The 27,029-nt window shown below is 31.6% G+C and overlaps 4 protein-coding genes across 11 annotated transcripts; 2 read left to right on the plus strand and 2 right to left on the minus strand.

Annotated features, from left to right (window-relative positions):
* Positions 1 to 773: 773 nt before the first annotated feature.
* Positions 774 to 2,148, plus strand: LOC126874259 (60S ribosome subunit biogenesis protein NIP7 homolog). The gene is made up of 4 exons (XM_050636053.1): positions 774 to 1,079; positions 1,221 to 1,446; positions 1,694 to 1,834; positions 1,941 to 2,148. The coding sequence occupies exons 1-4, from the start codon at positions 1,024 to 1,026 to the stop codon at positions 2,058 to 2,060; spliced, it is 543 nt and encodes a 180-aa protein (XP_050492010.1). The 5' UTR covers positions 774 to 1,023; the 3' UTR covers positions 2,061 to 2,148.
* LOC126874247 (tyrosine--tRNA ligase, mitochondrial) lies at positions 2,075 to 9,999 on the minus strand. 6 transcript variants are annotated; one of them, XM_050636029.1, is made up of 6 exons: positions 9,849 to 9,999; positions 9,453 to 9,693; positions 9,291 to 9,339; positions 3,694 to 9,186; positions 2,724 to 3,619; positions 2,075 to 2,634 (listed from the first exon to the last, which is right to left on the minus strand). In XM_050636029.1, the coding sequence occupies exons 4-6, from the start codon at positions 3,816 to 3,818 to the stop codon at positions 2,285 to 2,287; spliced, it is 1,371 nt and encodes a 456-aa protein (XP_050491986.1). In that variant the 5' UTR covers positions 3,819 to 9,186; positions 9,291 to 9,339; positions 9,453 to 9,693; positions 9,849 to 9,999; the 3' UTR covers positions 2,075 to 2,284. The 6 variants fall into 6 exon arrangements, with proteins under 6 accessions (XP_050491986.1, XP_050491988.1, XP_050491985.1 ...); XM_050636031.1 differs by lacking the exon at positions 9,849 to 9,999 and having other exon boundaries at positions 3,694 to 9,047; positions 9,135 to 9,186; positions 9,453 to 9,796; XM_050636028.1 differs by lacking the exon at positions 9,849 to 9,999 and having other exon boundaries at positions 3,694 to 7,172; positions 7,554 to 9,186; positions 9,453 to 9,796.
* Positions 10,000 to 10,353: 354 nt separating this feature from the next.
* On the plus strand, positions 10,354 to 13,824 carry LOC126874250 (uncharacterized). The gene is made up of 3 exons (XM_050636036.1): positions 10,354 to 10,914; positions 11,803 to 12,462; positions 13,024 to 13,824. Exons 1-3 carry the CDS (start codon positions 10,900 to 10,902, stop codon positions 13,285 to 13,287), a joined length of 939 nt encoding a protein of 312 aa, XP_050491993.1. The 5' UTR covers positions 10,354 to 10,899; the 3' UTR covers positions 13,288 to 13,824.
* An 8,089-nt stretch (positions 13,825 to 21,913) lies between these two features.
* On the minus strand, positions 21,914 to 27,027 carry LOC126874245 (ectonucleoside triphosphate diphosphohydrolase 5). 3 transcript variants are annotated; one of them, XM_050636023.1, is made up of 8 exons: positions 26,863 to 26,997; positions 25,700 to 25,844; positions 24,917 to 25,047; positions 24,312 to 24,720; positions 23,361 to 23,534; positions 22,530 to 22,958; positions 22,275 to 22,451; positions 21,914 to 22,124 (listed from the first exon to the last, which is right to left on the minus strand). In XM_050636023.1, exons 2-8 carry the CDS (start codon positions 25,712 to 25,714, stop codon positions 22,047 to 22,049), a joined length of 1,413 nt encoding a protein of 470 aa, XP_050491980.1. In that variant the 5' UTR covers positions 25,715 to 25,844; positions 26,863 to 26,997; the 3' UTR covers positions 21,914 to 22,046. The 3 variants fall into 3 exon arrangements, with proteins under 3 accessions (XP_050491980.1, XP_050491979.1, XP_050491981.1); XM_050636022.1 differs by lacking the exon at positions 25,700 to 25,844 and having other exon boundaries at positions 26,863 to 27,027; XM_050636024.1 differs by lacking the exons at positions 24,917 to 25,047; positions 25,700 to 25,844; positions 26,863 to 26,997 and adding an exon at positions 23,872 to 23,912 and having other exon boundaries at positions 24,312 to 24,450.
* Positions 27,028 to 27,029: the final 2 nt, after the last annotated feature.

Consider the following 27,029-nt stretch of genomic DNA (forward strand, 5'->3'; position numbering starts at 1 on the left):
TGGTTCGCACAGATGAGCATTCACATGCTCTTGACTTCCACTTATCTTATTCAAAAATGTACACTGAGGATTTTTACACAATTTTATATTTTTATTAGTGATTTAATGGTTCTTTCACAGAGTATAAAAATACGAAATACATAACTATTCTTTGTACTTCTAGAAATAATGTTTCAGGAGTAATAAAAGTAATTATATGTATATCCTATTGAAAAGTAGATAAAGTGTGCCCTACCGGAGTCTTTGCTTACCTCATTGAAAAATAGCTTTATAAAAGCCGCTGAAATTTTTAATACAAAATTAAGTATCTCACAAGTTACAATCCCATCGGAAATCATTCTTTGTCTTATATAAGGCTCCGGAAACTAAATAAGAAAAGAAGAGAATCTTATAGCAAAACAAGAAAAGCAGATTAGTTAAAAACCAGAAATTTCTCATTTAACAAAAATCATTAACATAATTATTAAATTAAGTGTTTTTATATATTTTAATAAATGTTTCATAGACTACTAAAACTAATTATTTAATTTAAAAAATACCTTACCCACAATTTATATTAATTGATATTTTTCGTGCATTGGATTTGTTATTGTCCTTAGAGGTTTTCTTGTATTTCACTTTTACTGCGTGATACTTTTCAAACTTCCCTCTACTTGTGCGAGATATAATTTCTGAACAAGGCAAACATGACCGCTAGATGGAGAGACATGACATTGGTTAATAAAGGGGCTGTGCAAGAGCACACCTTATCTGCCTTTCATTATGGTTCATATACTTTAATAAAAATCTGTATATGAGTTTCTTATCTTGTAATATTCTAGACGTAGGCAATTTATTAAAAACACATGTTTCTTGACTTAACCTTATTCGTGATTTGTTTATTTTAAGAAACTTCATAAGTAATTATGAATAGAATGTAGTAAAAGAATTATAAATGATCAAACAAAAATAATTCAATAATATCATAGACAATTTTAACATTTCACAATACAAAAGTTTAGGTAATTTATAAATACATAAAGTATGAAGCGGTTAACTGAAGATAAGACGAAACTTGTTTTGGAAAAATTAACAAAATAGTAAGTTCCGAATAATTTCTTTGTATTGAGATTAAGTAAAATAACTTCAAAAATAAGTAAAAAATAATATAAATATAATAAAATAAATGTTAATTTATAATCTCCTTTATAATCTCTTTTAATTTCTTATGCTTTTTCTAGTATTGGGACTAACGTTAAATTATTACTTGACCGACCAGATGGTGTTTATTGTTTTCGAGAAAAGAAAGGCAGAGTATATTACGTTTCTGAAAAGATTTTATCATTAGCAAGTATGGTAAATCCAGAAAAATTGGCAAGTTTTGGAATATGTTTTGGAAAATTTACAAAATCTGGAAAATTTAGGCTTCACATCACTGCTTTACATCAGCTGGCTCCTTATGCACAAGTAATTATGTCATTTTTATTATAATGTTAAATTTCAGTATATTGTTTCTTACTAACATTTTATAGATACAATGATAATGTATCACTGAAATCCATATAGTTTTTACATTCATTACAAGGGTATTTTCCACATTGCTCCAAACAAATAAATCAATCATCTAAATTTTATTATTAATATCAATTCAATTTTAAATTATAATTTATAAACCTGTGTGAATATATATAGGTATTATAATGTCTTCTTCTAGCATAAAATTTGGGTAAAATCGTCAGCTGAACAACAGTTTTTATACGGACATCATATTTGTAAGTCTGGTATAGGTCGAATTACAGAAAATACTCCTCAGTATCAAGGAGTTGTTATTTTTTCCACAAATGATATTCCACTGGTAACTAAAGTATTTTTACTGTAATTCATTTCTCGAAAAATTTCAATATCTTGTGATTGATCTATATTTCATTAAAAATTTGTAATTGCCAAAATTACTATTTTAGGGTTTTGGTGTCACCGCTAAAAGTACAATGGATTGTAAATATGCAGACCCAATGGCAACAGTATGTTTTCATCAAGCTGATGTAGGAGAATATATTCGGTCAGAAGATTCTTTAATATAACAATGTAGAAAAAATCGTATATTAAATTTTTTTATTAAATAAATTGTTATATCTCAAGATTATAAAAAATAAATACTTTTTTATTAAACATGTTATTTTTTATAATGTCAAGAAAATTACGATTACTATATATATTTAAAAATCAGAAAGAAATTACTACTTTAATATCAGTAGACAACATCTTCTATTAAAGTTACATAAATTTTAATCATAAATGGTTTATTTTATAACCAGCGTACAACATGATAGGTCTTTTTCCCTACTCTAAGTAATGATATATTATTACTTAATATATGTATTCCAGGTACGATGAGTTCTGCTGAATTCGTAATTTTTTGATAATTAATGGAGAAACCTCCAGCTGCTATAATTCTCCTTGCATCATGATCTGTTTTAAAACAGTTTGCTTTCATAGCTAAGTCATAAACACTAATACCTGGTTCAGATAGAAGTTCTACTACAGTAGCACCATCTAATATCTGTACTAGATCATCCGCTTGCATTTTTGCTAAAGAATCAATAGAATTATCATAAAGAACAGCAGATGCCCTCTTTGCTGCAAGTAATCCTTCTTCTGCAACAAAATATGTACAGTTAAACTTGCATAGAAATGAAAATAATTTAATAGTTTTTAATCCCTAGATGGAAAACTTGTTTGATTACCTCCATGAACCAATATTGTAACTTTTTCAGCTAGAATTTTTTGTGCTAGTCTCAGTTCTGGTCTTTTAAAATGCTCTTGTACAATCTGTTTAATATTATGTACAGATAAAAATGTGAAGAAATAAAGGAATTTTTCAACAACTGCATCTTCTATTCTAATAAAATACTGATACAGTTGAAAGCTAGAAGATTTTGTAGGTGAGAGCCAAACTACATTGCCTGTAGATTTTCCAAATTTTAGTCCATCTTGGGCTGTGATTAATGGTAGCGTTAAGCCATAAACTTGATTTTTGGTATATTTAGTGATTAAATCATAACCAGATACTATATTTCCCATTTGATCTTGACCTCCAACTTGAAACAAGCAGTTATATTTACTGTGTAAGTAAAGCCAATCATATGCTTGGAAAAGGGGGTAACTGAATTCTGTAAAACTCATTCCAGTTGTGGATTCTAATCTACTTCGCACAGATGAACGACCAAGCATTGTACCCATTCTGAAATACTTTCCAATGTCCTTAATAAATGAAAGCAAATTCATATCTTTATACCATTCTATATTGTTTAATATTTTTATGGGAGCCAAATGTTGATGGTTTTTACAAAAATATTTTGCATGATTCCTGATAATATTTTTGACATCATTTCTTATACATTCTATGTTTTCCTGGAGTATAAGATGTTCTATTTCAACGCGTTCTGTTTTTCTAAAACTTGGGTCACCGATTGAGCCTGTTGCACCTCCTAACAGGATGATCACTTGATGACCACAACGTTGCCAATGTAAAAGATTTATTAGAACTAACAAATTTCCTATATGCAAACTGTCCGCAGTGGGATCGAATCCAGCGTATATACATTGTGGTGGACTTTTCCATAACTTTTTTATGTTATCACTAAAATTTTATTTTGTTTTTTAAAACTTGTTTGTTTTATATGAAGATTTAAAACAGGTGTTGCTGAAACTCACATGAAAATATCAGGAAAAATATCTTCATACAATTGTCTGTTTTCGGCATCTAATGTATATTTTGCAGAAAAATGACGAGTATTAAAGCACTTGGCGATACAACGTAACCTTAATATGTTATTCATCTTTAATTAACTCTGTCTATATACAAGAATATGTAAAATTTAATTGCAATATGAATAGTCCATATAATTATTCTTTCTTACAACTTTTTTAATTATGAAATTTTTATTTAATCGATGAAATTAAATGTACATTGAGAAACATAACTTTACAATTCATTTCTGGTTTCTAGCTCTGCATCGACAGATGGCAATAGAGTTGCAATATAACATTTTACAGAATGTAGCAGATTTCTAAGTAATCCATCATATATATTTTTATAATTTTTAATAACTTTTTTATACAAACTTATATATTAGTATTGATAAAAAAATATATTTATTGCTGCACTAGATTTTCATTTCATTTTTTAAAAGGCAAATATATGAAATTTTTACTTTTGTTTCTAAACAAGGAGAGCAAACAATTGTACACGGAAAAAGAAAGAAGAAGGAGCATTTCCACTTTATCTTCACATTTTATTTATAGGTAAAGAAATAATATTTCAGTATAAAGAGAAAATAATAAACTTAGATATAAATTTACATTTGAGACAAAGAAAAATTATCAAAAAATGTTTAAAGAAATTACACAGTTGAAAGATATTATTTTTTTCAATAGATCATGATAATTAATATGAATTTATGTTTCCTAGTTTATGCAACTCAAGAGGAGAAGAAGAAATAATTAAAACTTCCTCGTTTCACTTTTATTTGCAATGTAATCATCGGTTCTTTACTAAATTCATTTACTGTACCACTAATCTGTAAGAGAGAACGGAAGTCGATTTTCTAGGTTGCTCGAGACAGAAAATACTACCACCTTTCGTTAACAATAAAAAGTAAAGTAGAGATGAGTGACGTAACGTCTTAGCAAAATAAATAGAACGGAGGAGAATTAGTTCCTGGATGTTCTAAGAAGAGTTTAATTAAAAGGTATTGCCATTATTGTATAAAATCTAGTAGACAGTTCAGTACATAAGACAAACTCTTTTATTTAATATGTTTGAAAATATTATATAATTTATGAAGAAGCTAATGGTGTCTTTCAATGGCTTTGTTGTAATTAGGGATTATTTAAATTTGTAAATAGATTTTCGCTTATAAGATAACTAATTTTACTTAAGTTGAAGCAAACGTTTTACTACAAAGTGTAATGAAAGTTATTGATATACATGTATAATTAATTTAAATTAAAAGAATAAATCATCTTCCAATAATTATACAATTAATTGTATAATTCTTAAAAATATTTGTTACTTCATTAATTTCGTAATAGTGCGTAACGGTCCCTTTAAAAAGTTAATCTCAGACCAGTGCAACAGCTTTTTATAACGCGTATACGTGTTTCTAATAATGCAGTAGCCAGGTGGTTGCTCTAATGAATGGTGCAGCTCGCTCGGTTTTCCGTGATTTTTCTTCATGCTACGTGACACGCTTAAATAATTATCTAATGAACTCTCGAGCACGAAAATACTTTCTATTGGTTGTTAAAAATAAAAGTTTCGAAATTATTCCTTTTCCCTTCTTTTTGTATATTTCCTAAAATAGGAATGAATTTTGATGCGCTCTCTTTTTTTTTTTAATAATATCGAAGTTCTTTCGATTTTTTAATAATTAGTTTGTAAACTTTTCATGGGTTAGATTGAATTTGGAAATACCTGTGTACAAAATTACGCACTATTACATTATTTAAAGAACCTTCGCTTGTATAAAATAATAATAATAATAATAATAATAATAATAATAATAATAATAATAATGTAAACATACTTGCGATAGAAATAAATAACATTTGAAATACAAAAAAGGGAGTTATTCTGACCTCAAAAGGTTTGACGTATAGTCTGACCTTGATTGCCTCGATTCTACTTTCGATCTTATTTCAGATGTTCATCCTTTCTATTTGCTAATACGAAACCAATAGGCGAATTCGAGTTCGAATATTTTTCCTTCAGCTATACTACATACTATTCAGTAACTTCAATGAAATTGCTAATTTTTAATTTATACGGTATATTGTAACCGATTCTGTTATTTTGTAATTTACACAATATCGGAATTTCTTTCACTTTTTTAACCGAGTATAATTACTTAGTTGCTTTTGTTGATCATAGAATTTGTTGATTAGACTTGTTGATTAGCACTTTGATATCTATCTTGATCTATTACTGTCAAGTGTTTGTTATGGACTTTTGCTGAAAATTGACTACACTTAAAAAACTAAAAATAGGTTTCCTAAGCCTCTTGACCCAATATTTTTGACAGGATGATTCGCCGTGATAGTGAATGAATGGATTTGAGACTATGGAAAAGGATTTATGCTTGTACGGTTTAATAAATGGACGACTGTCTGCGATGGAAACCGAATTTGTTGCGGCTATGATGGCTCGTTAAGTTGACGTCATGATTTGTTGAGTGATTTGTTGTATTTAGTTGATATAATTGTTCCTTCATGGGAAGGAAAGCGCATTAATAGATCTTCGTTAGTCTGAACTGATTTTTTAATCGTGTTTTAATGAAATGTTTTCAATCAGAGTTTAATTAATTTCTTTTTTTTTCCTGGATTTAATTAATTTTCTTTAGTTTTAGTGTTTACCTCTGACATGTAGTTAATGTATTTGAGTTTCTTAAGTTATAATGGTAAAATTTAAGAGAATTTAGCATTTTATACTGAAGTAATTGGTCCTATTTTTAGAGTATTTGCCTTTCTCCTGTGTCCAAAGGTGTTTAAACTTTGTCCGTTTTTGTCACGCCATTCTTTCAGCCAATTCTATTCAATAAGGTATTCGAACTGCCATCTATCATTCTAAACACCTTTAATTTCCTTCATAATAGCTTCTAAATGGCAGAAAAATCCCTTTACTGCCTTGGACTTTTCCTGGAATGTTTACCGTATAAGAGAATATCATTTGGCCCGCAAAACGTCGCTGACAAGCCTCATTCCACAAAACTTCCTTTCCAACGCGCTTGCAATGTCTCTCTTTTGTAAGGCGGCTCTAACTCTCTGAGATTCTGCCCTGTTTTCCCATGACTCCGTTTCACATACAGATCTGATAAAAAAAAAAAGTTTTATTCCGTCGAGTGGTCTCGACATCGTTACAATTGCGCTTACTTCTGCGTTTCTGTTTCTCTACGACGTTATTCTTTTATAAATGTTTTTAAGATTTAGGATTTGAATGTTTTCAGGCATCGAGATTTTGGCTCACTGGCTCATGAAAGTATTTGAATACTTACAACATTAACAACCACATATTATTCTTACAGGATGCACGTTCATCCATAAAGTGTGTTAGAAGAAATATCGCTGTTTGGACATAAGTAAACGTGTGGTGAAGATAAACTGCACGGAATCACGGTTAAATAAATCTCCGTACACTGCGAACATAATGAATGCAATTGCAATTGCGAACGAAGTCACGTACAAAGGTGAAATCTCGAGTCAGTTTCGTTTTAGGAAATAGAAAGAGCGGAAGAAGCTTCCGAGTGTACATAATATTTGTTATAAAGAGGAATGTTAAAGCACATTACTTTTACTGCTTTAACTGTAATTTTAGCATCTCTTTAAAAGAAGAGAGGGAGTCGCAATTTACTTAGCCTCTATCGATCAATACTACTTAATTAAGGAAAACTCGCAACACTTGTAAAATTAGCAATTAATAATTTTAATATTTATAACAAAAAATGGAAGAAGTTGTAAGGAAATGGTCTGAACGCAATTCGCAAGAGTTGTTAGAATTTCGATTTACTGCAAATTACCTTTCTAACACACTGTCGCTTTTCATTGTCTTTAAGATTCTACTCCATGTTCCCATGACCGTTTCACATGCATTCTTCGTAGTTGCACTTATTCATGGTTCATCTTTGAAAAAGTTTCACTCTCAAATCCATCGAGCCATAAAACAATCACCAATTATTAAACTCTTTCTTCTTTCCTTATACTTTTCTCTTTTAATTTTCAAATCCATTTGTCGTTTTATGGTTTTGCCATTTCATATTACGTAGGAAATAAAGTAGTGATAATGAAAAAAGAGTAATTATATTGGAGAGAGGGATATGTGTTTCAATTTCTACCATTTGTCACGGTGTACTTCCAACTTTATGTATTATAAAAGAACAAGAAAGAAGAGATTCATTTTATGAGAAAGAGAGATTCTATTTCGCAGTAATCCTATTACTTAACGTATACTTCACCATAAATCACACTGTTCAAAACTCTTACCTTTTAAAATCAAAATGCTTACTGCCAATTCAACCTAAATCGTTCACGAGACAAAAAAGCTTTCTCTTCGTATCGATCTCATTACCTAGTACCTAACTGTATGAAAAACAGTACAGGATACGAAACACACTATTCAGAATACGATTCTATAAACCAAAATCTCTATTTCAAATTTTAATTTCAATTCCCCACGAATCATTTTCTATCTGCCCTGAAAACGTGAACTAGAATATTCACGAAATCTCAGAACAATCGCGATGTACCAATCATAAATATATAAACCTCACAAATCATAAATATATAATATACGGTATATTAAAAAATATAATGGCTATGAAAGAAAAAAAAATAACGAATGACAAAAGAAACAGTTTCCACGCATCGCTTGATGCCCGGCTAAATTTCGATTTGCTGAAAATTCCCTTTCTAATGCACTGTCGCTTTTTACTCGCTTTGGGATTCTACTCCATGTTCCCATGGACGTTCCGCATTTCGATCGGGACGAAAGAATCTACGAACCTTTCTACCTTCGAGCGTTTCGTACTCTTAGTGGGACGTCCGGCGTTGACTGGTCCACACGTATATAACGCAACGACACGTGCTTACACCAATACATACAGGCATATACACAACGGGCTTCTCCTTTTCCCATTCACCAGACTTACGCGGTTGGTTACGTGCTCGGTCGTTGTTACTCTTCATGATGTCTGTTTGCGATGTCCCATCCTGAAGCCAGCGATTAAAATCGTCCGCTCTTCCTAGCGATTCCTCATTGCCAGCGGTTCTCATGCGAGGACATTCTCACGCTTCAGTTCCCTTCACGTGTCTTCATGATGATGATGTCTTCATCATGTTCATGATGATGTTTCATGTTGCTTGACGTCGTTTGACATAGTTCGACATTGCTTTGATATGGACAGTTACTCGCATTAATATTGAAACACGGCACTATCTCTCTGTACAAAAGGAGTCTTTATCCGAACTGCGTTTATTCTGTTGCTGGTTGAATTCATTTGTCTGAACGTGAGCTCCTATTGTGCGAACAAAAGATAATAAGTAATGAGGAAAATTGGTGAGCTACTATTATATGAATTTCAATTGTATAAACTATTTGTCACCCCAACAAATGGATGGTTTAGATATCGTCCCTCTTATGCCAGTATCAGGAATCTGCAATTAGACAGATTATAGGAATTTCAATTGAATGTAAAATTATCGGTTGGTTCTGAAGATAACGAATCAAGTTTATAGTCTATGTTCGTTATAACACTCACCTTTTTAGTCTATATAGATAAGAACAAGAAGGAGATAATCAATCTGTTTCTACAATGAAAATGGCTTTTGAAATAAAAGGGACGGCATATCATGTTGCTTATTTTAAGAGAATATGAATCATTGTCGTAGCTTGAAAATACGAGTAATTGTATCATAGTCACCTTAGGATTCAACGATATCAGCTGAGAATTAAAACGATGGTTTCTTCACTGCTTACTACGAGTTATAATGAACACCACGTTTTTGTTCGATGATCCACGAAATATAAAAAGCCAATGATGGCTCTGGTCACATCGGTTCGCAGGAGAAAAGACGAAGTACCGCGCGTATCTCCACATTACGAAACTGAAAGTCTTTCCACTTCCTGCAGGGAAGCCCCGTCCTCGAACGGAGAAAGGGAACCTCGAAAATGAATTTGACCCAAATCATTTTTTTTTCATGAGTACGCAAACACGATACTTTCTTTTTTCTTTTATGACCGTCTCCCAGCCACTGTGTTCGATTATCGAATCTCGAATCTCGATACATGCCTTCTTCGATTACAGTCCTTCGATTACCTTCGTTTCCTTTTTCCTTGGACTTTCTTCCATTATATTCCACTCATCTCATTTAGGTTGTACTTTTTCTAAACATCATATTTTCCACCATCTCTCTGTCAAACGCGCACTATAAGAAACAAAGTATCTCTAAGGAACCTCAAAATATCCTCATCATGAAAGAGACAGAATAGTAGAATAAGATAGATTAGGTTATTAGGTTAGGATAGATTAGGATAGGTATTTTTATCATAAGAGCTAGAGAAATACGTGTTATAGCGTTCAAAAGAGAAATAGCATTGTTGTATTAGGTAGAGATTACATGCGGTTGTCATTCAAAGCCGAAATGCAAAGATTAAATAAAATAAGTAAAAACGAAAGGAACACTGAATCGATACCTCTAACTCGCGTCCTTATTGTGCTTGCCCTTCGTAAAAGATAGCAGCGGCCTAAATAGAATATTAGAATCCATTATATATATATATATATATATATATATATATATATATATATATATATATATATATATTACTGGCCAACGACATGAAATAAACGGAGATTTACATTTCCATGTACTCGCTGCTATCGTAAGAAGCCTAAAAATAGTCTGATAATTTAAAAAAAAGGAAAAATCCGCCATCACGTTTCCATTACGTAAATTCGTATTCTCTATATTGAAACGCTGAGCAGGAATCATACTCGCAGGCATTAGGTGAGTTTAGAAAGTGCCAATCCTCTTGCCGGCCAAAAAACCCATCACCTCGCGCTGACACGTTCGTCACCCGTGAATGCAGAATTTTTAAAAGGGACAAAGGTTCAAGGATGATCGATCTTCGATTAAAAAAGGGTTAACAACGAGTACCGAGGGAGTCAAGTTCGTAGTGTATAAGGAAAAGAGCTGCAGCAAGATCGGCGACAGCGGAGAAAGAGGGAAAGAGAGAAAGAGATTCGCCAGACAGTCTCATCAGCATAGGTGATGGGTCGAGATACGAGTGGGGCCAGGGCTGGTATAAAAGGGGAACCGTAGCATCTGTGGAGCATCAGTCCTCAAATCCAAGGAACAGCAGCAACCATGAGGGCATTCATGGTGAGTTGAATTTCTTTCGTCTACTCGCTGACCCTTTTCGATCGACATCCTCTTCCTGACCAGTGGAGCTAGTGTCCTGTGACGTTCTAGACAGTGTCCATTTGCCATTGCCGGATTATTGTCCATTTATTTCACGTCTTCCTTCTTTTCGCTAATCTTTTGTTTCCTTCTTCTTTTTTTTTTTTTTTATTATAGTGCATTTATTCTATTTACGTTGGATTCCGTCGTTCCTTTTTCCCTTGAATTTTCTTTGAAATTTCCTATTAGAATCCTGGCCAAGTGGAGGGTTGAGAATCACAGTAGTATAAGTCGACCCATCGCTACTTTTCTTGCCAGATCCTATATTGCCTACCTATATTGTTATTAAAAAAATTCATTATAGTTTTTCGAGTCATGAAAACATGTGGCGGTAAAAAATAAGATTACAACTTAGCTAGTTATGGAACTTAGGTACTAAGGTACAAACAAACTGTGCTTTTGAGAATCGAAATACATGACCGAACTGGAATTGTCAAAATCTTGAATTACACGAAGAATTTAGATATTAGAAGTAACGACGAAAGAGACAGAAAGAAAAGGGAAATGGGAATTTGTGGGGAGTATAGAAAGAGAGAGGGTATGAGAGAAAGTAGAGAAGAGTAGGGATTCTGGAGATTCAGAAGACAATACAGATGCAATTGCGTTCGATGTTAATGCATTTGATGATCATATTAAGATGCACAATTATAAAAGCACGAGGAAAACTTGTTAATCCCATGTAATCCCATGTATTCCTCGTTCCATTTCCTTTAACTTACGTTTCATTGATTACTTTCCTATAATCCCTTTCTTCGCCCGCTGTTTTCGTTAAAATCACCACTCTAACCATATTACTCTCTCTGTTCCTAGATCGTGATGCTCGCCGCTTCGGCGATGGCGCGGCCAGAAGCAGGTTATTCTTACTCTCAGCCTAGCTCCAGTTACGGAGCACCGGGAGGTGGAACCACCGGAATAGGTGGTGGACTCGGTGGCGGACATGGAGGAGGACTTGGCGGAGGACTCGGCGGAGGACTTGGCGGAGGACTCGGCGGTGGACTCGGCGGTGGACTCGGCGGTGGACTCGGCGGTGGACTCGGCGGTGGATTCGGTGGAGGCTTCGGTGGTGGCATCGGAGGCGGTGGCGGCGGTGGATTCGGTGGTGGCTTCGGTGGTGGAATCGGTGGAGGAGCCGGCGGAGGTGGCGGCGGTGGATTCGGAGGCGGTTCTCTCATCCAGAAACACATCTACGTACACGTACCACCACCAGAAGCCCCAGAAGACAGACCTGCCAGACCCATTTTACCACCAGCTCCACCCCAGAAACACTACAAGATCATCTTCATCAAGGCACCCACTCCACCAACTCCCACTGCTCCTGTCATTCCTGCTCTTCCTCAACAAGATGAACAGAAGACGTTGATCTACGTGCTGGTGAAGAAACCGGAAGAAGCTCCAGAAATCACTCTGCCTACTATTGCTCCGACCCAACCGAGCAAACCAGAAGTTTACTTCATCAAATACAAGACCCAGGTAAGCTATCCATAGGAGGAAATTTTATGATATGAAATATGGAAATGTTTTTTGTGGAGATATTCATCTTCTTTTGTTTCTTTTGTAATTGGAATCGTTTCATTCTTCATAGCCACTTCTTACATGAAAGTTATTACTATATTGCTTGTATAGGTTCTTTACTCGAGGTATTTAGCTTCTCAGCTTAATCTATGTAACGAAATTTTTCCTAATTTTCAGAGTTACATATGTTTTTCAAGGTTTAAGAGATACTAATAAGCCTATAGAAAATATAAAATCCTCATACATAAGTTGCTGCCCTAGAACTATACACTTAAACTCTTACTTGAATTAAAAAAAGGATATTCATGATAAATCCGCTATTATATATCATAATTTTCGTCTTCAACAAACCAGTTGACAGTTAGGATATCTAAAACTCACACAGAAACCGTCATGCGTTTATGAACTCTCCATTCAAACCTCCAATATTCATCACTCTAATTCAGCATACAGAACCTGTGTACCTAAAAAATCTCGTGTTTAATCAAAACTGATCAGACTGCATTGTACGAATTACAGAAGGAAGTTACCTCTGGTGGTGGCGGCGGTGGCGGTGGCGGAATCGGCGGAGGAATCGGCGGAGGAATCGGCGGAGGAATCGGCGGAGGAATCGGCGGAGGAATTGGCGGAGGAATCGGCGGAGGAATCGGCGGAGGAATCGGCGGAGGAATCGGCGGCGGCATCGGCGGAGGCGTCGGTGGAGGGCTTGACGGTCATGGCGGTAGCGGACCAAGCGGACCCAGTACGTCTTACGGGACTCCCGGCGCTTCAGGGCCTTACTAGTCACTCAAAATGCCCGTTGAACCCCCGCAGCTCCTCCTCCACCCGTAATCGAACCTATCTTTACGTTCCGCGACACGCACGCATTCACGGCTTCGGCCACGGCTTCAGCCACGGCTCAACTGCGATCCTATTGGACGCAACACACTGTGATCCCACGTGGACGACCGCGGCGACGAGCAGGAACAGGACAATCGAATGGACAGTCGATAGTAACATGAGGCTCCTGCTCGCGATTCGGAGTTACACGATTAGTAAGAATAATACGACCACGATCATGATGATGACCGTGATGACCAGGATGATGACGACGATCATAACGATGATGATACTGGTGATGATAATGACGACGATCATGATGATGATGATGATGATGATGATGATGATGATGATGACGATGGTGGCTCTAACGGAAGTTAGAAACACGGTAATCAAGACGACGACGACGACGACAATTAGGATTAAATGTTTTTTTATACGTTACTTTTTGCAAGAAAACGGTGGCGAAATAAAGCTTTTTTTATGTATTTTTACATAAAACCATGATGTCTTCTTTCGTATTATCCCTTGACCTTTTATTGATAAATAAGTTAGGTTACAGTTGGGTTTTTTATTGTAGGTTTAAGTTTCGAATAGGGACGTAGAAAATTTTGAAATAACAGATCGATGGCTGGGAATCCAAATTAATTCTTTGGTTAACAAAATATCGTTGTGAAATAGTTTAATACTATTTACAAAATTTGCTATTTATATAGAGTATGCCTTTGTTTAAAACAATGAGCCGAATCAGTTATTTCGTTGCTAAATTATTGCAACGTGAAAGCACGTTCGATTGATCTTCCAACTACAATCTCCCACATGGAGCGTCGTGAACTTTCAATTTCTATTCGTGCTCCTTTTCTCCTGTTTAAGAGGGCCAGAGAAAGTCGTCTGTGAAATCATCCTTCGAGAACACACTTCCTTAAAAAATAAAAATCCTCGTCCTTTGCCAAAATAAACTTTCTATTAGAAGCAAAACAGGTAGCGGGCGAGTAAAATAGAACTAAAATCAAAATACTGGGTTACATCACATTTACTAGTATTATAAGAAATAGCCTATAATAAATAATGAAACAGTTATTTTTGATAGTAGGAAACTTCTAAATGTAAATTTACGGATCAAAAATAACAAAAAAGAATGTCTTTTAAAGTGAATTTCAAATCTTTACAAATAATAGAAAAACTCTGTATGAACCTAGAAGGGAAAATTAAGAAAATAGTAAAAAAAAATTTATGTGTATATATATAAATGTAGAATTAAATTAAACAATTTTTAAACAAAAGAGACATCCAGAGGTAATTTTAAAATAGAAATGAAAAAAAGATACTAATCCAGACGCAGCAAGCTAATTTCTATTTTTATAAGTGTAAAAGTCATTTTAACATTCATTATATGTATATATTGCTATATACTAGGGCGCTCTATAATACAAGGTCATCATTATGGGAATAATTACAGAATGAGAATAATGCAATCGAAAATTTAGCTGCATGAAATCACGTTTCACTTTAATTTCTCCGTATTCTCAGGAACACGTGTAACGAAAGTCTAAATTGGCACAAAGTCATTAAAATATTGCAAGAACTGACCGCATTCAACAGTAGTGCTGATTGGTAAACGCTGTGAATGTTAGACCCTGAGATTCTTATTTCGCATAAGATAAAATTTAAACTTTAATTTTACTGAGAAATATTTATAAAATCTCCTTATCGACATTAGTAACATTAACATGCTAATAACAATAACGTAAACAATAACAGAAGAAAATAAACAAATATTAAAAAAAAAATATCGAAAAACCATTAATTATGATATGGTACCTAGAAATTAGTTTCAACATAAATGACATCATATTCTGTGAATTAGGTAGAAAACACGTTAAATCATTTTTATTCGCACTCTTAGCCAGATAAAAGATATCTTGAAATCAACATTTCGAAAATGCTTCTATACATTTGCTAAACAAAATACACAATTACGTTAATCATATGGTAAATAATTTCCACTCGAATCTAGAAGTAACATGTTCACGTAAATAAAGAGAAACTATCCTAGCACGCAGTTTCGTATCATTCAATCCTGTGTGTGATGAGGTAAAACGTACAAAGTATAAACGGAGTATTGTGCAATGATTCTTCGTCTAAAACATTATACAAGCTAAGAAGAGTTCTGGCCCACGCCACCCTGTGTGGGAAACCAAGTGCTCTGTGGTCCACCAACGCGGCTTATTCGCATGAACGCGTCACTATTGCATCATGTGCGCGCGTCACGTCGAAAGATTTATATCAACCGTATTCAAACTTTCAACGTTCCGAATAATTAACCTTATTATTATGAATCACATAAAAATATGAAATATGGAAATTAAGGATTTATATAAACCAATGAATCTTAATAGTGATTGATTACACGGAAGTGCGTCGTCTTTCTAAATGTATATGTATAAGCACGTATAAATTAATCCTCTTAGAGATATTTAGATGTTTCAGTATAAACACAAATATCATTATGTGATTACACATGTTATAAAATGATTGATTGCATTAGAGATCAAGATACATGTATGTATATATACTGAAACTTGTTAAAAGAAAGAAATGTTTTGATATACGTAACCTCACAAATCCATCATACTAGAAATATGTACATATATTAGTCAACTTACTATCCATAATCTAATAAATATTTTTTACAACGTTAAATTTAACTTCTTTCGCATTTTTATATAAATTATTTTTTTAATTAAATTATATTCGATATATAATCTGAACAAAGACTAATAAGACTTTCATTAAATTATATAAATTAAGTTGTCTAATATCTGTAGTTAAATAAAGTAGTGACACTCTGTATTAGCCTTGAAGTGATTAACGTTTCGATATAAGAAAGACGTAAGAAATTCATTGTTGACTGAATAAATATCAACTCTCTAAATAGACTGTGGAATTTGTATTTTAGTCAGACGTACTTCATATAGCACGTAACTCGAATGATTATAACTATGTATATAATTATGTTTTAATATTGTCTTACATACATAACAGATACCAGATAACAATCATTAATTATTAAATAGAAAAATGGAAAATAATATATAAATAAATTATTTTTTAAAACGAAATTAATTTATCTCAAAATTTAAGCAAAAATGTATACATAAAGAACTAATTCTTCCTAAAAGTTCACAAAATCATTCAATCATAACCTTAAAAATTCGCAAAAAATATGACTATTTGCCAAATATCGCGATTTTATCAATCGATGAAGTGTTCAACCACCAGTAGTGATTTTTTTTACGAAACCTAACTCGGCAAAGGTTCGTCAAGAAGACTTGACCTGGAGGACGTTCATCGAGTACGGTTTTTCAGTGACAGAAGAAGGGAAGAAAGGAGAGGAAAGCAACGTACCTACCTGGTAGTCGTCTTCATCTTGATTAGTGGTTGTTTAAGAATAGTGAAAGTTTCGCCGGCTTGCGTCACGACGCCTTTCCCGAAGAAGACGCGGAAATCGATGCCTTCCTCTTACATGGACGATCGATCTTTTCCGCGGCTTGTTTTTTCTAAGTCGGCTACTATATTTGATAGCGCTGCTGTTTAACCTGCTTTTTTTCCTCTTCGAGTTAGCTGGCCAAGGGTGTGTGTAATTGATGGTTTTAACGGTCTTTGAGAAAGAGAAAGTGCAACTGTGCAACGATAAATCTTGAAACACCGAGAGGTACCATTATTAACCACTGCATTGAACCTTTGACCATGTAATATGAGCACTGTAGAAGAAAGTCGACGATTGAAATTTGTCTACTTTCGATGCAAAATGAGTTAAGTGATCGAAGGCTATATTATGAGAAGACAATGTAACAATTAGTTTATAATTGAGATATTAAAAGTAATCAGCGAAGTTGCTCCTTTTTCTGGATGTGAGATTAATTATTAATCAAAAATGGAGATAATTATACACATTTCGTATTAATAATACTTATATATATATATATATATAAATTACTTTCTTGGCCTATCCAGGTTTCGACACTTATGACGTCATTAGTTTCGAAAACTGTTTTTATTAAGATAATTACCTTCAAGTGTACAGTTACTCACAAGTTAGTACAATATTTAGTTGGGAATTTCACTTCAGTAGCTTTTTTTTAAGTATTACTCATTGCAGTACTCACTTTCTATTTCAAAATACTGTCTAACCTGAATATAAGGTATCCTTAAAGAAAATGGTTTCCTTGAAAGAAGTGGTTTCTGAGGAAAGCATTCGTCCTATATCAAGACTTTTATTGCAATATATACCAATTCTTAAACCATTACTCATTTTATTTTATTATTTTTAAACACGATTTTCTCAAGAACGAAGCATTGTCGGAAAAAATTTTGTTCTGTATTTTGTTATTACTTGTTATTATTCGCGCTTCTTTTATGTAAAATCACCCTATTCCCGATTGTACGACGATTGCTAGGACACCCTGTATAGCAACAAGGAAAAGGAATCAAGGGTAAATCAGAGATCTACCTGACCGCTGAGGTAACTGAACCTCTCTATAAAAGAAGAAGCGAGAATAAGGAGAAGGAAAGACAAAGAGGTTAGATCGAAATTCGTTCCGATTTTTTCAAAGGAGGTCGAGGAATGACCTTTCAGGTAAATTGCTTGTGTTGGTGCCTCTCTTTTCGCAGTATAGCAACGATACTTTTAATCCCGTGATGTTCCAGGAAGCCGAAAAGGGGCTTCGCGTGGTGACCATGTGAAAGTTGCCTTTTGATAGACGTTGCTCTCCTCTGTTCCCCACCCCTATCTCTTTCTCGATAGTTTTCCAGTGTTTCACAGGTAAGATTTCTTACGAGAGCATCTTCTCAGCTGCGTAAGAACGTGAGAGAGAGCTCGCTTTCGTTTCCTCCTTCTTCCTTTCACGACGTTAACGCATTCCGCTTTCCCCTCGGTTCATGTCGCTTGTTATCCTTTTTCTCCTATTCTTATTTCTTTTGATGTTAATTCTCCTATTTTTTATTTCCTTTTTAATACTATATAGATCTTCCTTTTTAATAGTTTGATTTAGTATAGAATAGTTTAGAATCTGATTGTTTTTGAAAGTGATGATTTAATTTGGTGAGACATACGTTCATCAATTTGGTGTTTTTAACAAGTTGGAGTTTGTATTCTATTGATTGAGATCTTCCTTATCTGTTTTCTTGGACTTTGTCACTGACAATGTTTCTTTCCCTTTCTCTTTTCTTTTCTTTTTTTTTGGGGGGTATTGAACTTTATTGTTATTAATTATTTAATTGTTATTTAATTACGATTTAAAGAGCTTCAGTTAGGTGTCAATAAAGGTTTGTATTAATTAAAGTAGCATTTTTATATCATTAATAAAAATAGTACTTTTCTGTATCGTTATTATATTATTCATGTAATTTTATGTATAATTAATATAAGAACATAATTATTACCAATATTTTATCATAATTTTGTAACAGATCAATTAAAGGCAATAGAAAGTTAGCATTGTGGTGATTTTAATGCATATTATTGAAGGAAACAGAGAAAAGAATCAAAAATTTGTTTATGAAAGAAGCCAGAATTGAAAAAACAAACTGAGCGAATTTAGATAGGAACTTAGATAATAACGCCATTTCAATAGAAACGACAACGTGACCTGAAACTTAGATTTATGAAAGTTCGTATGCTCGATCTGGAACATAAAAACGTAAATTTTATCTAAAAATAACCGCATGCTCTCATCTATTATCAATTTGCGAAACCACCAAAAAGTAGTACAATTTACAGTTAAGCGAATCGAATGCCAGAATTGAATTCGAAAAATAGAAATCGTTATAACTAATTTCACAATAAAAAGATTATAGTCGATTATCATTGAATAATGATCCCATCATACGTATGTATTTAAATCTCATACATCTTAGACGGCCATTACTTCCTCTTCTAGTTTTTCTTCATTGAACTGAATCATACATCAAGCTCGATGTTCCATTTCTAATGCGCTTGTTCCTCTCGAAATTTCGCAAAATCTACGTGTCGAGATTGACGAAGAAAATTCTAGACAGTTGGAATTGCTTCTAACAGATATATAAGTACTGCACATTCCATGACCTCGTCTTGCACTCATCTCGTTTTGAAATACGCACAACCCGCGTGGGGAGTAACCGTAAGTAATACGCAACGTCATCACCATCGATTGATCATTTTAAACGTACGAATCGTATCAGCAATAATATTTCATTTTATTATTTAATATTATTGTTTTAATACTTAATTTTTAACGAAAACACGGTAGGATATTAATTTAAAACATTTCTGTTTTTCTAATAAAGTTGATTGATACAACAAAAAATTACACAGGGAAACTTAAATGTAATTAACAATAGCATGAACTTTAGCGGATACTACACTTTCCAATATTCTATTATATCTCTCAAATAATTAAAAAGAGATTATAGAAATCGAGAAAAATCACTCTCTTATACTTTCTTCGGTGTTTGGTCATTAAATAGATCGAAATTCAATTGTGAGATACTAACGCTAATTATAATGATGAAACAAACATGAAACATGGAAACTATGTCAAATTAGATTAAAGAATCATTGAAAATGATACATTGAAAGTCACGCATTTTACGATTAATATTTCAAACAATGGACAATAATTATCGAGCCCATTTATTGAATTTTCCTGTCAGATATGTCAAGCTTAATTAGTAGCTATTTTTATCTGATAAATATTTAATTACAAAGACTTTTCTCTTATACCCTCCCATCAAAGACATATTATGTTCTTTTTCTATAATTTCAATTATAATTAACATTTTACACGCATATTTTACCATTTTCGTCAATGTCATTTTCCATTGAATATCCCTTGAAATAAAAAGACTTAAATTCATGTAACTTAGCAAACCTGAAGTACTTCTACGATTGAAAATCAATCCATGTCCCTGATTGATTGTACAGGTAGCGTGATATCATAGATATCGAATAAGAAAGAGAAAAGTAGAGAAATGCAATTGGTATTTTGCTATTATGCAGCTTATCGGCTCGTCCGAGAACGTTTATTGGCCTTTTGACCTTAGCTTTCACTCAATTAGGTCTTCTTCCTTGTTTCACTATTCGCATACACACACGCGTTGTATCAAGTTATCCCATGCTCTCTCATGTTTAATCATTCTTATCGATTTCGTGGTTACCAGCAACATGATCGTTATTTATTGCACAACGGTGTTGTTAAATCATGTAATATTTCTAAATAAAATTGTGCAAAAGGATATTATTATTAACCAATGATTCGAAAAAACCAGAAATGTGGTTTGAATGCAATTGCATTAAGATTAGGATTGCATTCTTTGTGTAGGTTATAACTAATTTAATTTCATAATAAGTTATATGGTTCCGCTTAATTGCTTTGATTATATCGTATAATATGTGATATTACCGTATCCGATAACGAAATGAAGACCTATGTATGTAGATGTATTGTAAAACTTGTTCTTTTGTATTACGATAATGATAATACTTACAGAAACAATTTCCATTATCCATCAAGCAGTTTCCATTGTATAGAATGTAGACTAATTTGTATAATGATAAAACTTTTAATTCTAATTTGTTTATTCTTGAATTGTGATATAATATTTGTATTTGATATAATATCTCCGCGGTACGAGTGTCGACTATAGCTGAAAGCAGCCGAATGTATCTCCACAGCCAAGCGTTGATTAAAATGGACAATCGCAAAAAGCATATATATATAGTCTATTGTCATCTTTTTTTGGGTGTGATGTTCTTCAGTTTAGCCATTATTGCCGAAATAAAAAATTTCTCGGTAATAAAAATATACCACATTGTTATTCTTCAATGACATTTTAATATAAAGATTAAATATTTAAAATCTAATAACCATTTTACAAATGCATAGAGACAAATATTCGTTGAACAATCCAAAATTGTAATATTTTGTTAAAGCATTATATTTTTGTACAATTACTAATTGTGCAGTAATCTGATTAATGCACTTGTTGGAATAAAAATTGTCTTTTTTGAACACACAATATGCTTGGTCACTGCAAGAATCTTATTCGCTAATATGCGATAATTAAGGATTTCTATTTTTTGAAAAAATCCTTATTCCCTTTTATAGTTTCTCTATTTTGCTTAAAACACTAAACAGTCCTTTTAAAAAATAAGATGTAATTTGAGCAGTTTAAAAAATAATGTAATCTATTATGCCACTGTAAAAGATTGTGCTAGAAGAAATCAATTTAATATTTATGTCAGAAATTCCTAAGAAAATATGTATATATATTATGACGTATAACAGAAAAGATAATTAATTCCACAAAACTTCCAACAATCTATGTATATATGCATACATATGCATTAAGTCACTTCACTTTCTAAAATTATTAAGATATGAACAAATCTTAAGAATCTCTGACTTACTTTAATTAACATATTAATTTTTTAGTTAATACTGCAATTGCTTGAAATAGAATGTTTAAACAAATAACAAAACATTATACACAACACTGGTATAAGCATATCACTAGGATATCCAAATTCGAGTAACTGAACATGTTATAATAAGAATAAAAAACGTGTAAATAGATTGATATTTTCTATCTAAATCAAATGTTTACATACATTGTAAACTTAAACAATTTCTTCAATTTTGTGTAAAAATATTTGCAATTCCTTCGCCTATATTTTGAATACGTTAAAAACCATTTTGGATTATGTTGAAGGCGGCGCCGAGAGCCCAACTTAATTCATGTCCATTGATCTTCTTATAAAGCTGATAAAAGAACAAAATAAAAAGCATTAGATTAAATATTACTTCAATAATTTATAATAATTAAGTTTTAATAGTTCGTTTCAAATAAAAAAATTATATCTGAAATAAAAATATATAAAATGTAGTATAGAAATGTATTTATATTCTTACATAAAGTTTCGTATTAGGTTCCAGACCAAATCCATCACGGAGGAGAACATAGATAAATGTCAAATCAAGACAAATGAAAGGTTGATCAGTATTTGGATAATCGCAGGCATCCCTTGCTTGTTTTTGAAAAGCATTTACTTGAATAACTCCACCAGAAAAGGGGTCAACTAGACCAACCTGAAATATTGATAAAACTATACATCTATTTGTATTTTCTATAAAGCTTATCATTTTTCTTCAAATTTAAAAATTTACCTCAGTGGCGCGATCGAAGTAATAAGAAAACGCGTAAATCTCATGATCTTTTAAACCTTCTGGTTTATTTTTTATCTTGCTAACATATTTTTCAATAATTTTTGAGCATTCTGGAAAATTGACAATTGGCCTGTCCACTTCTCCACCAGCAAAGTTTTGTGTTTTGACTAGTTTATGAGTTGCATTCACGGGTCCTTTAATAATATAATTAAATCCGCCATAACTCCATTCCGTCGAAACTATGGGATTTACACATTCTGATCGTACTTCTATTGTATCTTTTGGGTTTACACTATCCAAGTTCATTCCATTTGTCAGAATCTCTTTCCTTGCTGCCATAAGACCCATACCCAAGTAGCTGTGTGTGTAAACACTCATGTTATGGCTGAAGATATTGACAGAATATGTATGTCCATTAAGTCCTTTTTCCTGAACAAATTTTAAATATGTTTTAAATAAATTAAAAATGTGTTCTTTTATCATTAATAAAAACAGTTGCATTTTGTGCAATAAATAAATCCTAAGCTAAATTCTAGTTATGTAAAAAAGTAAAAATTCGTATTTAAGTCATCATTTTTTAAGTACATAAAGTTAAAAATCCTATAAATAAATCAATGTTATAAGTAATATATCTATATATAAATATAATACTATTACAATTTTTATCAAATACATTTTTTATTTTGTTTTCATATGAAATGATTGTTCATATGATTCTAATTGAATATATTTGATATCTTTGATCAAATACTATATCATGATTATTTTAATTATGTTCTTATTCATTATTCCACATTTTAAAATATTAAAATTATATTTATTTCATTATACCTGTATAGAATTAGGTGAAAAAGTCACTTGTGTAGAACCTCCACCAAGATCTAATGCAGCAACTGTGCTACCAGGATTGTGCGTATTAAAACGTTCCAATAGAAAATTTACGGTGAACCAAGAAAATATTCCTTCGTCTGTTCCATCCATTATAGAAATCGAATTTTTAGAAATCTAAAATACACATAGAATAAACAATGAACGCCTATTTTAATGTTAAAACTTAAATAGCAAAGAAGCATCTTTTTATTTTACAGTCAACTATTGTTATATATACAGTCTTTAAATTTTTAAAGTAAAAAATACGTGTATATATATAAACACATATCTAATATATAAGTATGGAAGATTATTTTATGAAATAATTAAATAATACTTTTAAAAAATGTTGTGTACAAAAATGTTATAATTTTGTATTTGCTATTTTGCATATTATTTTTAAGCTTTATACAAATCAAGCATCTAATTTCTCTAATATGATATTCATGCTGTATACTGATCTATTACATACACCACCTAGTTTCATCCTCTGGAAGAAATATGTGTGCAATCCTACTGAAGACAATACAAGAATATTTTATCACTGAGAAAAATACATTTAAAACAAAGAAACTACAACAAAGTGAAAATGTAAGGATTTTGAAAACATATATAACTCTAATTAATTGTTAGATATTAAAAGCAATTTTAAATTAGCATACTAAATAACTTCCTCTTTTATGTAATGTGTCCAGAATCTACTACATTTTATATATCTCTATTTTTTAAGATCATAAACATAAAAATCATTTAATATGCTAATTAAAGCGATCTAAGACATGCTGAAATCCTTAGAAAATTTTAAGTCAAAACGAAAAGTAATTATCTAAACATAAAACAAATTGTGTGTATAGAAGACATCTTTAAAAATTTTATTATGCATTATTAGTTTCATAAATATTAGGCACATACCTGGAAACCACTTTCTTCAAACATTTTCCTGCATTCTTGGAGTATTTCTTGAGCCTTATGTCCAGGAAGAAGTCTCAAACCAGCTGTAGCTTTCATGTTGAGAGGTGTATGTTGCCATTCTACTTGTGGAACAACTTCCTTCACCTTATCTAATAATACAGTCAGAGATTTTGCCGCATCTTTAGGTTTTTCAGCATAAGCACTAACGCCTGGTTTTGTTTCTGTATAGAGTTCACCATCCAAAACCAAATTGCCACCAAGAATCGATTCATGGAAACTAAAGGCCAGAGCACGGCTACCAGTGGAGCCTGCATCAATTACTACGACATAAAATGGTTTTTGTAGATTAAAGGAAAAAGCCAATGTATCAATTGCCTTACTCCCAAGACGTACTGGCTTTAAGTCATATCTGAAAAAACAAAGTGAAATTGTTCAAATTATTATTATTTGATTACTATTTTAAAAAATATATTTTACTTAATTTTTTATGAAAAATCACTTTTTGCTCAATTAAACTACAAAACAATAGAAAAATAATAATAATTTTTAAAAATATTAATATTTATTAAATTGTCCTAACTATTATATTATATTATAAAACATACGCTATTGCTATGTATCCTAGGAAGAGAATTCCCAATAAGGCAATAATGACAAAATATTTTTTGCCTGGATGACCCTTCTTAATTCGAGGTTTGTGATCTGCTTCAATAATACCTTCATTTTCTGTTCTTAACTGAAAATGCAATATGAATTTATTTTAGATATACATTAAACAAATATATAACCAATGAAACATTTTATACTACATACAGTTTGTTTTCATTTAGAATTAGAATTTTGTTGAGGATTTTTCTAAATTAATTGCTTATATCTCAACTACAAAAAGACACAAAATTTTATAAGGATTTTTAAAAGGAAAATTTGTGAAGGTAATTGCAATGTTTAAACTGATCAACAAATTGAAGAATCACCTATATCTTTGCCACTGAAAACATATGAAAGTCGATGATTTAAAAAAAACATTAACATTATTGTAGAAATATAAATATATTGATTTCAAGTATATAAAGATTACTTCTCATGAGGACTCTTATTCCTAATTGGCATAAAACATGATTTAGCTTATAAAGTGAGTTTAAATATTTTTATTATACCATTTTATAACAAGAAAAATGCAAAATAAAAAAATTTAAACATGCAAAAACATTTTTATTTCGGTCAGAATACAGAATACAAGTAAATATATTTAAAGCTGTTGACATCAATGACACTTTTATAATTATGAAATTAGAAGATTCGATAACCTCAAATTTAATAATTTTCATATCGATAATGTTTACAATATACAATTAAATAAACAAAATTGCAAGGAATTTTAAACTCACTGGAATATATCGCATCTAAAATGCAATTCAAGTAGCTGATGTAGGCAACGAAGGTAGTTTTGGTTTCTTTATATGGAGAAATAGTTGAAGAAAATAAAAGCATCATATACTCGCTATATACGGAACTTCCAAAATTTTATGTATGCTGCATAGTGGAAAAATAGAGTAGAATATAAAAAAGACATTCTATTAAATATTAATATTTAAAACCACAGATTTCTGATTTACTAGAAAATCCATGTATTTATTTAATACATTCACAACTTAAGGCTAAATAAAAAACATTACTAATATTAGAACATTTCTTGCGGAAAATTTTGCGAGATTTAATACAAATATATTACTACTATATACTAATTCATGATTAATTTAGAAGTGTGTATATATAAATTATAATTAATTTTGAATACTAGAGATATTTTTATTCTTTTAAATATAAAAAGCATTACAAAGATATACATTCTTTCGTTTTATGAATAAAAATATTAATTAGATAAAACGTATTTTTATTTTATTGAAACTTTAAGAAACTCGGGATAAAAATTAATTTGAAATAAACTCTATAATGTCATAAACAATGAAGAAACATAAACTATACTGATATAATACCAACATGATGAAATTCTCTGCAATCGCTTTGATTTTTGTATTACAGTTCAAAATTAATCATAACTTGATATGAAATTACTCAATAATTTGTAAAAATTTGCAGACTTTTGTAACATCAACAAACATATATGTGTTATAAAGTTAGAAGTTTTCACAAAATGGTAAAATGTTTTACATTTATGGAATTTTACTTCAAAAGTTACGTAACTGAACTCTCGATTATTAATTGACATTACTTCATCAATTATTTTGTAAGTGTTTCGTCATACAATTGTTTGAATTAGAACAAATCTTTCTTAATTAAAGAAAAGATATATTAATCTATATCTACAAAATTATCTACACCATTTAAATTATTGTAAACGCATTGTCACTAATAACTTACACTTTCATATACATGTAAAAGTATATTTGCTTTGAATTTAGGTTATATTACAATCCATTTTTCAAATTTAAACGATAATACGAAATACATATACAATCGATGAGAAAAAGAAAATCCTATTTAAATACCCTATACGAATTTTACTAAGAAGAAAATGCTGGAAACAAACCTTTCTATGCCTAATGTCCATATTATTGAAATTTCGTCCGTATAGAAATTAAAATATAACAGAAATAAAAAAAGATTCAGCGTTTCGTTCAGCGTGACGTTTCGTGACTAGGTATTTGATTGTCAGCAGTCAGTAGTATATACTACTATCGACTATGATATGACATT

Source organism: Bombus huntii, chromosome 16 (genome assembly GCF_024542735.1).
Source record: "Bombus huntii isolate Logan2020A chromosome 16, iyBomHunt1.1, whole genome shotgun sequence".
Classification (NCBI taxonomy): domain Eukaryota; kingdom Metazoa; phylum Arthropoda; class Insecta; order Hymenoptera; family Apidae; genus Bombus; species Bombus huntii.